The sequence below is a fragment of the Ammospiza nelsoni genome, chromosome 9 (assembly GCF_027579445.1).
Source record: "Ammospiza nelsoni isolate bAmmNel1 chromosome 9, bAmmNel1.pri, whole genome shotgun sequence".
Lineage (NCBI taxonomy): Eukaryota > Metazoa > Chordata > Aves > Passeriformes > Passerellidae > Ammospiza > Ammospiza nelsoni.
Window position 1 is genome coordinate 19,512,699 of NC_080641.1, and position 17,413 is coordinate 19,530,111.

At 39.8% G+C, this 17,413-nt stretch overlaps 1 protein-coding gene across 1 annotated transcript in view; it reads left to right on the plus strand.

The window, feature by feature from the left end:
* ABCA4 (ATP binding cassette subfamily A member 4) overlaps nt 1-16,420 on the plus strand; it is a 60,309-nt gene extending 43,889 nt beyond the window's left edge. Inside the window, exons 29-49 of the mRNA XM_059477983.1 lie at nt 244-342; nt 1,345-1,534; nt 2,278-2,372; nt 3,278-3,310; nt 4,469-4,574; nt 4,666-4,740; nt 5,215-5,384; nt 6,316-6,493; nt 7,883-7,998; nt 8,657-8,804; nt 9,124-9,247; nt 9,962-10,091; nt 10,995-11,115; nt 11,282-11,344; nt 11,456-11,562; nt 12,535-12,676; nt 13,244-13,378; nt 14,562-14,665; nt 14,753-14,845; nt 15,177-15,426; nt 16,298-16,420. Of these exons, the coding sequence (XP_059333966.1) occupies nt 244-342; nt 1,345-1,534; nt 2,278-2,372; nt 3,278-3,310; nt 4,469-4,574; nt 4,666-4,740; nt 5,215-5,384; nt 6,316-6,493; nt 7,883-7,998; nt 8,657-8,804; nt 9,124-9,247; nt 9,962-10,091; nt 10,995-11,115; nt 11,282-11,344; nt 11,456-11,562; nt 12,535-12,676; nt 13,244-13,378; nt 14,562-14,665; nt 14,753-14,845; nt 15,177-15,426; nt 16,298-16,420 (2,602 nt within the window). The remainder of the gene's footprint in view (nt 1-243; nt 343-1,344; nt 1,535-2,277; nt 2,373-3,277; nt 3,311-4,468; nt 4,575-4,665; nt 4,741-5,214; nt 5,385-6,315; nt 6,494-7,882; nt 7,999-8,656; nt 8,805-9,123; nt 9,248-9,961; nt 10,092-10,994; nt 11,116-11,281; nt 11,345-11,455; nt 11,563-12,534; nt 12,677-13,243; nt 13,379-14,561; nt 14,666-14,752; nt 14,846-15,176; nt 15,427-16,297) is intronic.
* Nucleotides 16,421-17,413: the final 993 nt, after the last annotated feature.

A 17,413-nucleotide genomic window follows, 5' to 3' on the forward strand; every position in this document is an offset into this window, starting at 1 on the left:
TGAAGAATGCTGCAATTGGACTTTGTCAGAAGTCAGCTTTAGTATTAGGAGAAAAGAACCAAAGCCTTTCAACCATCTCAGAACATTCCGGGTTTTTACATAAATAAATAAAACAATTGAATGATCAGCATTTGAAGGGGGGCAGTTGGTACTGCCATATGGTTGTCCTCCTCTAGTTGCTATGTGTATTACAGTACAATAGTTTGAAAAAATATTTTATAAAGTCCTATCTTATTCCCTTAGCAATGAACGTCCTGGCAATGAGCAGATGGTCTCCCTTACTCATGCTTTCTTGAATAAACCAGGATTTGGGATTCGCTGTATGAAGAATCAGCCTCTTTTGTAAGTTGCTAGCTATTTTCTCTTGAATGAGATCCTAGCAGGATACTTCTAGTGGAACTTGAGTAGTGAAGCAAGAATGTACTTGCTTGACTCTTCACAAGAGCCAGTGCTTCAGATGTGTTGTTGGCTGTATCTAATATTGGGTCAAAAGTAACAAACAAGAAGCAAGATAACACTGCCACTGGATTAAGAATTATTCACAGTGCTCAATGTGACTGACTAGAAACCAGCTCATGCAGCTTGGTATTGAGAGTTAAGCAAACTTAAATTTATGTCAGTATGTCAGTAACCTCAGGCCCAGATCTTTACAGCTTCCCTGGCCCTTTCCATGTATGAGTCCCTTCAGGTTCTTCCAGTTCCCATTGGTGTGTTTGGAAGCAACAGCTTTAGCAATCACTCAGATTGTGAAGTGGCAATAGGACAGTGTCTATGATTTGAAACTGTTCTCATTCTGAAGCGAGGGCAACATTAGCAGGGCTCCACCTTTTGTTGTCCTACCTGCTTACTCTGTGAGTCCTGTTTTGGAGCCATTTGTCACTGGCTTGCTATGCTTTGATATTTGTTCCCGTTCTCCAGCCATGATATCCAGCAATTTGATCCTCCTGGTTGTCCTCTCTTCTCCTGTTCCTCTCCTCTACCCGGTATAGCAGAAACAAAGAGGAAACTCTAAAAAAAGAAAAGATAGTGCATGGGAAAAGAAAATGATAGTTTCTTCACAAAGATAATGTTCACTGCAGATTTCCAGTACTAAGGGATCAAACACAATCCCTTTGTTTCTTCGCTGTCCTATCTGCAAGCTGAAGGCAGTAAACTTGGCAGAGATGTGGGAGGAGATTATATTTATTCATGTGGACCAAATACTTTAAAATATTGTTCTTATTCAAAACTCACAGGATGAGAGCTGAGGGGGAATATCTGTTATGGGCATTGTGATTTTGTAGATTTGTGAGTTCTTGTGGACTGTTATCTCTGCACAGCTAGAAGCTCTGTACCTGTCCACAGGAGCTACCCGTGCAATAACATGCCAACTGCCTGGAGCACACCTGCTGTCCATCCTAACCTAAGCAGCCTCCTGCTGAGCCAAGAGTGGAGCCCTGAAAATCCATCACCTTCCTGCAAGTGCAGCACTCACAAGAAACTCACTATGCTGCCAGAATGCCCTGCAGGTGCAGGAGGCCTCCCACCACCACAGGTTGTGTCCTTGTGCCATAAATCTTTGTAGAAAAGTTTCATGGCAACTGCTGGAAAAGGGATCAGTGTCTAAGTACCTTGCCATACTAATATACATGGAAGGAGTCGAGTATATTCTTTTTCAAGAGAACAAGACTTGCTGGAATTTGGAATTCAGTTTCAGAGGTATAGGAAAAGCTTGCCCATTTAAATTAATGTTGATTACTATTTTTCATCCAAACTGCAAACTTTTAATGTAGAAGAGAATCATAAAAAAATTGAATGATTTGTCCCATAATTTAAAAAAAATATTTTCTTTTGCCCCAGAGAACAGTTCTATTTAGAAGGTTGCCTTTCTTCAAAGGAGGGAAGGGTGGGAGGGAGAAAGAGGAAAGAAAAGAATGAAAAAAATGTCACAATTGCTTGGGTTTTTTGACCGGAGCCTGAGTTGATTTGAAATTTCCTACTTTCAGATTGAAGAAAAAGCCTTGAGCAGCCCCGACCTTCATTGCAAAGACCTGTTTCAGAGTGACATGCAACTGTTTTGTGTTGCATGCATCACAAACTTTTTGATTTCTTCTAAGGTCTTAGTAAAGTAAGGATGTTTAGGCTACAAATGACCCTCGAGTGATTGACCTACTCTCTGTCAGTGATACTATGAACCTGAGCATTTTCTCTGAACCAAAACGACTTCCTGACAAACACTTAAGAGCTTAAGACACTCTGAACTTCTTTGTGATTGATTAGGTTTTTTTTTCTTGCCAGAGAGTGCAACGCAGCACAGAAATTCTTCAAGATATGACCCACAGAAATATTTCAGATTTTCTGGTGAAAACATATCCCACTTTGATAAAAGGAAGGTAGGAATAAATCTCTATTTCTTTTTCGTATTTCGTATTTTGTACCTGGTGATGAAATTCTTATTTAATAATGACATAACACCTGATTTGTCACAGTATTATGTAGGTTTGAGCACCATGTCCACATTTCTGATAGAGGACTAGAAGAGGCTGTTTTTAGGGGATTTAAATATTTTCAATTATAACTATTTGTATAATCAGGTTCTCCTTTATAGGCAGAGCTAAGTGTCAGTGCTGATGGAACGCTGTGTTAATGGTGACAAAAATGGTGCCTCTGCAGAGCTCTGGTGAGCTGCCTTGCAGAGATATTACCTTGTCTCCCTGAAGAACTGTAGCCACACTAGTGTGACTGTCTGCCTGAGTTAATTATCACTTGCTTCCCAGAAGTGCTAAAGAGCAGCCAAAGGACAGTGTTACAGGGATACATCCATTCTACTGATAGCTCCTCAGCTGGCCTGTGTGGCAATTAGCTGTGCAGTGCCCATGGCCTGTTATCTCTGATTCAGGCCTTGCTACTTTTTCAGTTCCCAGCAGAGTTCCTGAAATTCCCCTTATATTAGCTATGTGCTGACTGCCTTTGACTAATTCCCCTCAGCATGTGTCATAATTGCTTTAGATACATCTTTTAAAATCAATTAATTATGGATTAGAATAGCCCAGTATGTGTCACTTCAGGAATCTTTCTTATCTCTGTATGAGTTGAAGATGAATCATGTCAGAAAACAAATAGCCAAAAACACACTGCAAGGAATACCAAAAGTCCTGCCAACACCACAACTCAAAGTAATAACCAGCAGACTGGAGGTCTGCAAAGTATAGGAATTCAACTCTAAGTTTTATTTAAGCTTAACATATCATTGACTTTGGTTCTGTGCATTGAGAGGGATTATCTTTGTCTATTTCAGCTTGAAGAGTAAATACTGGGTCAATGAGCAGAGGTAAGGTAACAATTCACAGATTAAGATAGTAAATAAAGGAACAATGTATTTAACCAGGGAGCCTCACAATGTTTCTGTAAATGGACAAGGGGAATTGTGGCAGAAATTGTAAAACAAAGACATGGCTTCAGTGGGAAATAGGCTGGGGATCAGGAAGGGTCTTATAAAGACAAGAGATTGTATTAGTTTGAACTCCCTGCAGGAGATGAAGGCAAGAGGCTCACAATGGAGCTATCAGAGCTTTATTACCTACAGGAGTCAAACCAATGGGCACCGTGTGGTGAAAAGGTTCGATACAATAATACAGTATACTGTGCTACTGCTGTGACACAGCTTTTTTAGTGCCACAGAAAAAATATAAACCCTCCAAAGAAGGGACCTGAGTGGGATGAAACCTAGCCACCAGCCTATCAAATACAGAAGTAACAACCACAACTCTCTGCTCTGTACATGAGCAGAAGTTAGAAACCAGATTCCACTAGTTCTCTTCTTTAGGCAGAGACAGCAGCTAACCCCGGTGTGTGGTATCTACTCTGCAGTTACTAAGCTTTGAAAGAAACTGGTTAGCCTGAAGCACATACTTATTTCATTTTTCACCAGTGGTAGGATTTCCCTTCAAAGATAGCAGCTGGATGACTGCCTTTCTTCACAGAATTTCTGCTTCATGTGCAAGCATTGCTTTATATGGGATTAGACTTCAGTTCCTCTTGTACAGTAGTATCTATAATTATGTACTGGCTGGTACTGACATTGGTGAATATCTGCTCCTCTCAGAGCATCTGAAATTTCAGCTGAGGTCTGTGCTGTCCTTAGTCCTCCATGCTGTCTAAACCATTATATAGCAATTACCTTGATATAAAGATTTTGTTTTGTAGAAATCACTGTTTTGTTTTCTCCAAATATTCTCTCTAAATAATTTTCTTAGGATCCTGGCATCAGCCTCTCAGAAACTTACAGAGCTTCTATTATTTGTAGGCCCTAAAAAGACCTAGTACAAATTGTTAAAAAAAGAGTAGAAATTGTTATATATTAAATATTTGATGTATAGAAATTAAACTTGCATTAAGTGGGGGTCTTTTTTAAGTGTTTTGTTTTTCCATTAACATACAGTTATGGGTGTGTAGTATGAATTATTGATGATATGTTTCTCTTTACTAGATATGGAGGAATCTCTATAGGAGGAAGGCTTCCAGTCCTTCATGTTTCTGGAGATCAAATTGTCAATTTTTTAAGCGATCTTGGCCGAATGATGAATGTGACAGGAGTAAGCAAGACTTTTAATTTTGTTTGGTTGCGTTTTGTCCCCTTATTAAAGCATGGTTACTGCAGCATTTAGCTTTTTCGTTTTGTTTTAGGGACCAGCTTCACTGGCTGCTGCTAAAGAAATGCCTAATTTCCTTAAATACATGGAAACAGAAGATAATATTAAGGTATTTGCTGGCATTAGTCTGCTACCTCACAGTCTTTCTTGACATAGACTTCAAATTATGAGAATATTGCTGGTGGTATTCCCAGATGCAAGAAGAGTTGAAATGCTATACTTTAGAAATTGTATTAATACTATATCCCATAATGTAGGTAATTCTTATTTATAATATTTCATATGTGAGATTCTTTAAAATCATGTTCTTAGTACTGCTTGCTGTCCTAAATACTTTGAGTGGTACACTAAATCTTTAAATGTGCTTCTGTAAAATCCCCTGACAGTAGTTGTCCAATGCTTTTAAAAGCATAGTATGTGAGCTCCTCCTGCAGGACTGTGCCTGGGAACTATGTATTCCTGATGCTGGATTCACCCCTGCTAACAATGCTCACCAAAGCAGATAAAAGGCAGCCAAATTTTCTCCTGTAGTTCAGTGAAGACAGTAACTGACAAATTAATCTGTGATTTCTGGCTCCTTTAGGTGTGGTTTAACAATAAAGGCTGGCATGCTATGGTTAGTTTCCTCAATGTAGCCAATAATGCAATCCTCAGAGCTAACCTGAGGACTGGCCAAGACCCTGAGGAACATGGGATCACTGCTATAAACCATCCTCTGAACCTCACCAAGGAGCAACTCTCTGAAGTCACTGTGTAAGTTTGCTTGTGCTTGTGCTCTGCTTCTGGCTTTTACCACCCCTCTCCTGGCAACTTGCAACTTCCAGCATGCTCACACACTGAGGAGAAAGTTCAATTGACAGAATGGGCAGGCCCTTCCCTGAAGTTTTATTCTAAGCAAGAATCTATTCATGTCTCGTTACATTCACATGAGATTTCATTCCCATCCCACACAGGAGCTATGACCATTGGATATACATTATTGCATGTTTCTATTGATTCCTAAGCATGAAGATTCTGAAATTTTTGTTCATGCTCCAAATCCAATACATTTACTTCTGAAATAAAACACATATTAAAAAATGGAATGAGAACTTGTCCATAATTGACTACAGGTCAAGTAGTTAACAGCCCACTCTCTTGGTGCCCAGGACAGCATGCAGGTGGATTTTTCAATGGCATGTAGTAGGGTTGGTGCATTCCCAAATCTGAAAGTCATAATTCCTTGAAAAAGACATCCCTTAAAAGACAAGATTTTCCACTCTCCTATTAAGTTCCTAATTCAACGAAACCAAAAACTTTGCATTATAGCACAAAGGCAAAAACTGTGCTTCATCTCACTGTCTCCAACTTGCCTTTTTAAGTTTCTCTTTTCTCTGCTTCCAGAGCACTTTGGCTATTGTGCCTAAATGTCTAGTTTGGGATGTCCCGCACAGGAAAAGCTATCAAACTGAAAAATATAAAGCAAGCAAAAGATCAGGGAGTGGTGCCATATTTGTTAGCTACAGTCCTCAAAACATGTTGGAAAAATACACTAGCACATTTTGAAACTGGAGAAGTCTTCTACTTAAAAAACAGCCTTGCTACTTCTAGATCTTAGAGCACCCTCCAGAGTCCCCAAATGCTAATATAGTGTTGCATTGCATCCATTCCCTTGCTCACACTACCTTCTTGTGCTCTGTTGTAGACTGACCACTTCAGTGGATGCTGTTGTTGCCATTTGTGTGATTTTTGCCATGTCCTTTATACCAGCCAGTTTTGTTTTATACCTGATCCAAGAACGTGTAACAAAAGCCAAACATCTCCAGTTTGTCAGTGGTGTGAGCCCTGTTACCTACTGGCTAACTAACTTCATGTGGGACATAGTAAGTAACTGCAGGTCTGACTGACAGCCCCTGTTTACCCTGGGTGTGCATGAGCTGAGGGCAAATCAGTGAATCAAGTGAAGGTGATTCTAAGCATTGCAAAGCATTCATTTCTCTGAAGTGTTTCTCAGAGACCATGCTAAGGATCTGGCCTCTGAACCAATTACAGATGTAGAAATTAATTCAGGTGCACAATTCAGTCACCTAATGAAGCAGTATTTTTTATACTCCTAAGATTTCTAGCCGTTACAATTGAATATATATAATGAAGTACAACTTACTACAGCAGGGAAAAGCCTCATTGCCTGGTTGCTCCTGTCCTCTAGAAGACCCAAAACATATTTTAAGATGTTCAAGAAACCTAAGTGGGAAAGATTGACAGCCTGCTGGAACAGTATCTAGAGGCCTGATGAAATACTCTAGTGTGTCTAAAATGACATTTTCATTTAGGTCACTGTATCATAGTCAGTGTGATTCCAAAAAGACTTATACCACAGGTGAAGACTTGCTTAGACAGGGCTCAGCTTCCCTCCAGCCACTTTTTCATAAAAGAAAATTCTTTGGCATAACAAGGGCTGGTTCTCTGGCCATGCCTTTGCAAGCAAGAAAGTGGCCAAGGAATTATGCAGTAAGAAAGGCATGAACATGGAATTGAAAAACTTTAGAAGAAAATCAATAATTGAAAAGCCCAGAACTCTTCAGGATTTGGAAGGTGTTCTCCCAGGAGAAGAGAAAACAAAGCATTATTTTAGTAAATGAGGGAAAGAAGCAGGTCCCAGAGTTCTTGTTCCCTGCTGTTCACAGCCGCTTCCTTGACAGGAATTCTGCTTGGCTATTGCCCTTGACAGCATGATGCAAAGGCATGAAGTGATGTTAGCAGTTCAGAGAAATGCTGCCTTCCATGCTGCATGGGGAATTCCATGCATTGCAGCAGAGTAGTGCTGCTAGTACTGAACAGAGTAAGGGAGCAGTGGGCAAGCATACTCACTTTGGCCTCTTCTCAGGAATGTGGCTCAAGTGACTAGCTCTGCCATCCTTACACAGCCTTTGTTTGCATCACTAGAAACTCTACTTCCCTTGCATGGCCACTTTTTTGGGGAAGCCTGGCAGCCAGACTATGAAATAATGAATTCACAAATCATAATCTATGAAACAACAATATATGTTATATTTTTGATGATCAGTCTGATAAAAGATGTCTTAGGAATATGTTTAGTACTAAGGCCCCTCATTTCCAGGGACCTGTTGATCCAAAAAATTCAGCGTGACTAGTCTAACTCAAATTCTGATGTTCCTCAATATAAGCTCCTTTTGGAATGATGTGTAGGATCTGGATATGTTTGCAGCCCTTCTCAGGACTCACACATTCTTCCCCCTGTGCTGTGGCAGGTGAATTATTCACTGAGTGCTGGGATGGTTGTGGCTATATTTGCTGGATTCAAGAAGAAAGCATACGCCTCCCCAACCAATCTCCCTGTGCTCGTTGCCTTGCTGCTCCTCTATGGGTGAGTGCCCAAGGTTATTGCTGCAGGTGGGCCCTGTATTTCACATGGAAATTATTTCATGTTGCTGAGCTCAGGACTTAGTGGAACCCAGCTTTGAAGAATAGAACTGGGTGGATCCAAGACAGGTTAAAACTAGATTCTTCTATGGGATATTTACATACTCTGTCTGGCTACATGCTGCAAAAGAGATTCTTTTGTCACTGCCTGCCTTGCATTTTTAAGCATCAGATGTGACCTGTACAGGAAAATATATTTGTTCAGTTTGCTGATTTCTTCCTTGTACTTTGTGTAGGAATTTAGTGGTTGTTCATTTGCTGCATTCACAGTCTTTCAGCATTCAACATTTCTTTGTTTCTTCTTGGTGTACAATTCACTTAAATGTGCAAAGATACCTGGGGTGATAGCAACCTTGCTAGCATTAAGCTTTCTCAGTTTCAGCAATGTCTTACGCCCTGCATTTTAATAGCAAAAAATGACTAAGCAGAAAAAAATCTTATGTAGTAACCAGGGAGAAAATACTGTGGTGGGTTGGGAGTTGGTTACACCATTTTGTTATACTTGAGATGGGAAGAAAGCTTAACTTTGTGTTTTCTTTAGGCCAACTGACATGAGAATACTGAGGATTTATCATAATTTTTTTCTGTTTCTTGCATGGCAGATGGGCAGTAATTCCCATGATGTACCCTGCTTCTTCTTTCTTCAGTATCCCCAGCACTGCTTATGTTGCATTGTCTTGCATTAATCTCTTTGTGGGAATCAACAGCAGTGCCATTACATTTATCCTGGAATTATTTGAAAATAATCCAGTAAGTAATGTTTTGTAATTTTGCTGGATGCCAGGCACCTCCAAAGCCTCTGTCTCGCTCCTCTCTACTCCTGGACAGGGGAGAGAAATATAATGAAGGCTTCATGAGTTAAGGACTGGGAGAAATCAGTCACCAAATACCATCACAGGCAAATATTAGAGATATTAGTTGAATTTATTATTTTAAATAGTCTGTTTTCTCTCTTAAGAAAACAGAACATCCAGTTTCTCTGGCACGACAAAGAACTTTTCAATTATATTGCTATGTTTTTTTAAACAGGTCTGGTTTAAACAGCTTATGGTGTTTCTCTTTCTTACAGTCCTTGCTGAAGTTTAATAAAACATTGAAAAATGTACTGCTTGTCCTCCCACATTTTTGTTTGGGCCGTGGACTCATCGACTTGGCCATGAACCAAGCTGTGACTGAAGTATATGCAAGGTTTGGTAAGTAAAGCCAATAAGAAAAAGATATGGCAGTGTCACATGTCTTGACCTTGGATGAGATGTTTGGAAGGATTAACTCAGAAAAGAGGAGATTTTTCACCTTTTCCTTCATCAGATGGATGAGAAGTATGAAAGTTCACCTTCTCTGAAGGAATCACAGCTTCTGGTAGTGCTGCCAGAACTCTGTGGCCCAACCAGTAGTCTGCATTGGAAATGAAGCCATTTTTTCAGTGTCAGACTCTGGTGTCTTTTTATCCTTTGATTGGAAGACCCTAAATTACCTCAGGAGGATGTGGGGTTTTTTTCATTTCATTTGAATACCTCAGCTAATGTTTAAAGTGACTGTTGTTCTTCAAATGCATTCTCTTGGGATATGTTTGTCTTTGATATCAGACAAGTTATTAAAAGAATGGTCCTATGACAGAACTCATCTGTTTTAATTCAGCAAATGTGTGTCTTTTCACATAATCCATGCAAGTTTTGTGTAATATCCAAATTAGTGTGTATTCAGAGAGATTATTTTTACTCCTATGCAGCAGCTGAGCTTGGAAGGCATTTTGTTAAGACTTTTTATAAGACTGGAAAATTAAAACTATTGCTTGATCATGAGCAAATAAAGTACAGTAATTCACTATGATTATGCTTTTTGTTCTGAGGAGTAGTGGGGTTTTTCAGCAGTATTTCACATTCCCTTTTGGTGCTCTTCCTCCAAAGGTGAGGAGCATATTTCTGATCCCTTTCAGTGGGACTTTGTTGGAAAGAACCTGGTTGCCATGGCTCTTCAAGGAGTTGTGTTCTTCTTTCTGAATCTCTTTATGCATCACCGTTTGTTCTCCACAAGATGGTATGTCTAGAAGTTCTATTAATGTTCCTTATTAAAAAGATTACTATCTTTGTTATTCTCTATGTTCCTTCTTTCTTCTTTTTGTTCTTAATTTTTCTCTAAATTTGTGGATTTTTTTGTTCTCTATTTACTTACCCAATCTTACCTTAATTTATTGATATCCTGATCCAAGAAAGCATTTACAAATCTGCATTATCTTAAGAGGATTTAAGAATATTTTATTAAAGAAATTAGTTTTATTGAATTAAGATTTTAATGTAATTTTTTTTAATTGAAGACAACACTGTAGTAGTGAGATTATAAAATTACCTGGAAAGTTTGTAGTATTCTCAGTCAGGCGAGGTACTAGCTAGTACTATGAGCTACTAGCCTGGCATCCCAAGACAGCAATTCTAGTCTGTGGCACAGGACAGCTGTATCCTGGACACTGTTGTGAAATTCCCGTCTCTGCTTTACAAATGTGCCTCTCCCTTGATGAAAAGAGCTACCTACCAACTGTGAGTGGGTCATTCACTTCTGTTCAAGATTGCCAACAAGAGTACTAATTGGTGCAGTTATAAAAATACTGCCTTGTTGAGAGATCTACTCAAAACTTCTATTTCTAAGGACCATCACTTGCTACTAGAGTAGCCAAATAGTGAAAGCTGTGGCTAAGGGGCAGGTTATTCTCATATCAGTGACTGACAAGGCATGTTCTTTTGAGCAAGCCATTTCCTCCTTTTTAGTATCTAGAGATTAACTTTAAAGGTCAGGGCTTCTCCCAATAGCAGGACTACTCCAGCCAATTGTGAAGTTTAAGCTCCACTGATTCCACCAGTCACATTTTTGGCAGCAGATTAGCCATTGTTTTACACTGTTATTCTAACTGAACCCAGGACAACCCAGTATCTTGGGTTTTTCTAGGTTTGCTGAGACTACCATATCACCTATTATTAATGAAGATGAAGATGTTGCAGAAGAAAGAAAAAGAATTATGAATGGAGGAAACAAAACAGATATCTTACAATTACAAGAACTGACCAAGGTAATATTTTGAGAAGAGTGAAAAAAAAAATTTACTCATGTCTCAGTTCTAAAGTTGCCTCATCCCAATAGCATTAAACTAAACTAAAAATTCTGATGATTTTAATTTCTGTAGATGTCTTGAAATAGGAACTTCCCTTTTTTTTTTCCTCCCCCCATCAATATAGATTTATGCAGGTCGACGCAAGCCTGCAGTGGACAGACTCTGTGTTGGCATCCGTCCCGGAGAGGTAGGTTGTTCAATAACACTGGATTACATTCCATGGATCAGTTCAGATTTTACGCCCCCACTGATTTACAAGTTGGAAATATTAAAGAATATGATAAATTTTGCAATTTAGTGCTTTGGCCTTTTGGGAGTGAATGGTGCTGGCAAAACAACAACATTCAAAATGCTGACTGGAGATACTGATGTGACATCTGGAGATGCTATAGTGGCTGGCAGTAGGTAAGTACCTTAAAAAAAACCCTATGACACTCCATTTACCAGCATAGAACTGTCCAGATCACACTCTCAGTGATCCAGCAGCTCTATGGCACTGAGATCACAAGTAACATACAATTGCATTTGATACCTTTAACACTTGTAAAATCTGTGGGTAAGTTTTAGTAATGCTCACAGTGGGACAAGGCAATCATATCTAGTGGCAAGAGCTCCCAAACGTAAGATAATCCCTCCAACAGAGTCCTTTGATCTGAGCTTTGGGATTTTTCTCTGGCTGTTTCCAACATCATTGTTTACACAGTGCTGGCATAATGTCATAAGTTATTACAGTGTGATCTAGTATGCACTTATGTTGGTTTACTTCCAGGTTGTGTGCCTTGGCTTGTTAGGTGTAGTTGGGATTTGATTATTTGTCCATTGTTGTGACTGAACAATAACTCTTTTGTTGCCAGGACATGGTCCTGCTCAGCCTGTTCTAGGTGACTCTGCCCAGGCAGGGTCAGTGGACAAGATAACCTCCAGAGCCCCCTTCCAACCACACCCATTCTGTGATCTTGTACTTTTCCTACTACCATTGATGTGTTGGCCTTGTGTCCTGCCTGTCTGTTGCTAGTGACCATTTTTTGAGCTGAAATAACTGCTTCTTTTTTTTCTAGATATAAACACTGTTTAAAAAATAAATAAATAAGCCTAAGTGGCTGTTTAAAGAACTTCTCGTTAAGTTAGTCTATAACAAAAAAATGGGTAAGGGAAAACAGGCTTACACTCTTAACCAGGACTGAGCTGACTTAAGACAACGATATACTCCTTGCTCTTATGAACAGACAGATATTTTCGTAGCATGTTTTATCAGGAAGAATTAATTCTCCTCTTACAAGAGTTGTTGCCCCAGAAAATAAGGATTTTATTCAAAGTTTTCTTCGCTGTCTTAGAGCTAGTATTGCAGAACTACAACTCTTTTCTTTGTTTCTCCAGTATATTGACCCACATTTCTGATGTCCATCAAAACATGGGATACTGCCCTCAGTTTGATGCCATTGATGACCTGCTCACAGGACGAGAACACCTGTATTTATATGCACGCTTGCGGGGGGTTCCAGCAGAAGAAATCGAGAGGGTAAAGCACTCTTTCTTTTCATAATTACAGTGATATTTGTGATGATTAATGGCGCTTTTAACATGCTAAGAGCCAGAATTTCCAAAGTGTGCTCATTATTCTGTGTATTGAAGTCCTGGATGTGGTTCCTGTCATTTGGACAGTTGAGTAACAAGACCACGCTATCAAATGCAGGTTCCCAGGTATTAATGGTAGTTGCAAATCTGTGGCACCAACAGTGGAAGGCTAAAGATACAACTGTTGTGGTTCAGAATGGCACTGGTTGCTGTTTTGCTCTTGCCTTTAAAGTTGTGTATGTATAAGGAAGAAAACATGAAGAAGATCCCAGAAGAAAATAATTTAAATTCTTGCACACATGGAAGTCTACAGCTGAGGCTGCTTTATGGCTTTCCCTCACCTAGTTAGAACGCCTCTCATCATCATCATAAATACTTTTTACTTCCCTGGCCCAGTTCCAAAATGAATGTGCTAAATCCCAGGGGACTGTCATGTTTCTACCCGAAATGTATCAGCAATCCTGTCTGTTCTGCAGTTACTGCCGTGTGAAACAGATGGTTTTTCTCACAGGTTGCTGAATGGGGCATCCAGAAGCTGGGACTCCCTATGTACGCAGACCACCTGGCAGGGACCTACAGTGGTGGCAACAAGCGCAAGCTCTCCACTGCCATTGCCCTGATAGGCTGCCCACCACTCATCTTGCTAGTAAGTGTCATGGAAACACAGCCCTGGCCAGTTCAATATTACATCTCATAACACTACATGCTAAAGAGCTACAAAGTCATTGAAAGTTCCTTTCTGCCCTCAACTTACAGCTATTTCAATGAAATTTTGAATTAATTTCAGATGTAGTCTGGGATGTGTAACTATATTTCTAATGGACCCCAAGTGATTATAAAAGAAATATCTTCAAAAAAGAATGTGTTGAGATAAAGTCTATAATCCAGAAAAATCTGAATTTAAACTGTTGTTCAGTTTCAGTCTGCCTTTTCTTGTCAAAGTGTAGCCAGTGATGTAAAAGATGATCTTCCAACATATCCATCCAGCTGCTTTATCTAGTACAACAAAGGAATATGCCTACCCTTTTTCAGCCTTTACAGCCTTTAATATCTTTGGAATAAATTATACAAATTTATACTAAACTATAAAAATGCTGAAATGTAGTTCTTGCCAAATAAAATAAGTTATTAGATCCTTGCATATCTAAAGGGAAATTCAGCATGAAATTACTACAGAAATTCTTTATTTAGATTATATTCTACCACCTTAATTTGTATGTCTGTGACTTTTAGACACACTCACTTTTACTTTGTGAAGTTTTTTAATACATATTAGTAGCCTAGTTCCTTGTACCATTTAATATGCCTTTACATGTATTCTGCCTGTAGTAAAGAGTCAGATAAAATGTTTTCTCATAATTTCTTAAGACAAGATGTTCAATGAAAAATTTTCTATCCTAATTTTGTTTACGTTTTTTGTTACTTACTGGGTTAGCTGACTTATGTAGGATCAAATCCTTAGGTAGTGTAAATCAGAATGACTTCACAGATTTCTTGAACTGAACAATGTCCTATATGTTTATGCAAGTCAGACAACCTGGTGAGAGCTCACTGTTGCCCAGAAAAGGCAATCCCTTCCCGGTAGCTGTGCCCCACACAGACAGCTCTGTATTCCTACCTGCAGCCCATGGTCTTGTTTCCTTTCTGCTTTGTGCCAGGGAATCCATTGGTACCCACTCACTCCTATGCTTCTCAAGGACTATGTGCTTTCTCAAGGCACAGATTACTGTAGAGAAACAATCACACACTATGGTCCAAACAATGACCTGATTCTAAATAGATTTTCCCTGTTTTATCTGACTCTGATTGCCTTAACATTTCCATTACAGGATGAACCGACCACGGGGATGGACCCTCAGTCCCGGCGCCTCCTGTGGGACTCTATTGTTGGTGTGCTCAGAGATGGGCGAGCGGTGGTACTAACCTCACACAGGTAAAAACAGTTCAAACTCAGACTCTGAAAGCAGCTGAAGTACATCTGTTGGCTTTTATCTCAAATATCTCTTCTCTGTTTTGAAAGTATGGAAGAATGTGAAGCCCTCTGTACTCGTTTAGCCATCATGGTACAAGGTACCTTCAAATGCCTAGGCACAATTCAGGAGCTAAAATACAAGTAAGTAGAATATTTTTATAGTGATTTTCAATGGGAAAATTTAGTGTATGTGGCATGTACTATTCTTAATATAAGCAATTCAATGGTTAACCACACCTATTTCGGGGTGCAGCTCTGTTGTATATTAGACAATCTGACCAGATCTCATTCCAAGTCTATTATGCTACATACCACTTCTGCAAGGCAAATACAGGGACTTCCTAAAAAGCTGGGTCTTATGCAATATCTTTCAGATACTGCTATTGTTTTCCTAGCTGCAGAAAAGTAATTTCCTTCCTGAATGATGAAACAACCTCTTCACCCATTTCCTAAATCCACTTGTCCTTCCCAGGTTTGGAGATGGCTACATTGTCACTCTGAAAATCAAAGCTCCAAAGTCTGGGCTGCCTCCAGATCCTGCTCCTGCTGAGAAATTCATACGCATCAACTTCCCAGGGAGTTTCCAGAGAGAAAAACACTACAACATGCTGCAGTATCAGATTTGCTCTTCCTCTCTGGCTAAGATTTTTCGATTAATAATCTCCAATAAGGAAAATTTGCATATTGAAGAATATTCTGTGTCTCAAACAACATTAGATCAGGTGAGTAAAAAGTAAAACATCAAGTAAAAGTAAAAACAGACAAAGCTTGTCTGGTGAGAATTAGGCAACATAATGGGGATGTATCCAAATAACTGAAGGACCAAATTGTTTAGAGAATTATCTCACACCTCTTTCTCAGGAAAGATTCCCAGGCCTCTCATCAAGGAGGGTGTATCAGTATGAATCAGTAACTTATTCCCTGTGTAAATAGGTGCCCTGTGAAAGCTGGTAAGACAGCATTTCCCATATGACAGAATTCACACAACCCATTCCTTCAGGAGGAGCAGTCTAAGCAAGGTCAGCAATTTGGAATGAAACTGAGCTGAGAATAGCATTTTATTCTAAATAAGAGGTTTGGACTGTGTTTTGTCAAAGATACTGTGAGAAGCAATTAGACACACAAAACCTAGGAAGTCTATTGGATGTTTTGAAAACACGCACTTGCCAGAGAGTATTGGCCCCATCTCTCTGCTCTCCTAAGTAACAAAGGGTCCACATATGTAAAGCTGCTTTTGGTGGGATTGCTAGAGAGGCATTCCTGGCTGCCTTTCAGCTTCCTACTAAAATACTCTGTCTCCTCTTTCCTATCACAACCAAATTCGTGCTGTGCAAACCATGCAAACCTGGCTGAAGCCATTTCCTCCTTAAGAAAAAGTAGGATTTTACTTGCAAGCAAGTGCATCCAAAGGAAGGAAGTTGCAAGGAAGTTTATGAAAATAAAGAAGGAACTCATGATCTCAGCTGATAATGCAGTGTCTCAGTTCAGTTGATGTCTGTGGATTGCCCTTTCTGTCTGTTTCCTGCAGAGCAGTCATTCCACTAACTCCTCTCAGTTGAAGACATGGTGACATTTTCTGCTTTCCTCACACAGGTTTTTGTGAACTTTGCTAAACAGCAGATGGAGGATGAGGAAATTCCTTTGCATCCACGTGCAGCTGGAGCCAGCCGAGAAGCCAGGGTGTCCCCAGCTCTGCATCAGCAGGCAGTTGCATAGACTGCTCCTGCAGCCTCCAGGCTTAGTGTGTGCACAGTGCAGGCAGGCATGTGCCATACCAGAGCAGAGCAAGGGGAAAACAAAGGTTTGCACACTCGGTATTACACCGGTTTTTTTTGCACCTTTCTGAGTACTGTGCTCTCAACAACAACAGCCCTAGCAACAGCCAACTTCTACTGCTCTACCAGTAACACTACATGCTGAGAGTGTCAAAGGAAAGGCAGGTCCTTGCTATAGAATAAAATCTTCCTCTAACGTAAAGTCCATCATAAGATACAAGAAGAGGAGTCTCATTCCTCCTTGTTGACATATAAATAACATCAAAGATGGATTCTCTAGCTGGTTTTCTTCTTTAACCCTTACGCTAACTGCTGCGAGTCAGCAGACAGATCCCAAGGCTGAGAGCACTGCCCAGCTTAGAAGCAGATTCCTGCTGTGCTGAGTGCACGGGACTGTCAAGGTCAGACAGTGCTGGCTGATGGGGCTAGTCCTGGGAGATTGCTTCACTGTTTCACCAGGCTGCCAGTGAAAACAGACGGTTGTCTCAGCAAGAATGGAAAGAATTAATTCAGAGCTCAGACCCAGACAAGAAACTTGCTCTTAAAAAAATATTAATTAAAAATGATCTCATACTCATCTTCAAGTTGCCTCAAAGAGAGGCCAAATGTCAAAATGAAGATTAAAAAGAAAGAGAGTATGACCAAATCTGCCAAAAGTTTTGTTTTCTTGCAGAGACATGGAAAGGTCTCTTTGTTACTAAACAGGATCAATTTTTTCTTCTTTCCTGCAACTGGACATTAAGTGGGCGCAAGGTGTGAATAGGGTATGTGCTTTCTACCTCCTCAGGAGGAAAACTTCAACCTGCTTGTTCTCCACACTGCACTCAGTGGGAAATCATTTGACATTTAGTTCTCTTTTTCTGGTTAACAGTTTAACTAGTGGAAAAACAACACTGAAAACAAATTCATAATGATGTATTGCTTCAGTTATCTA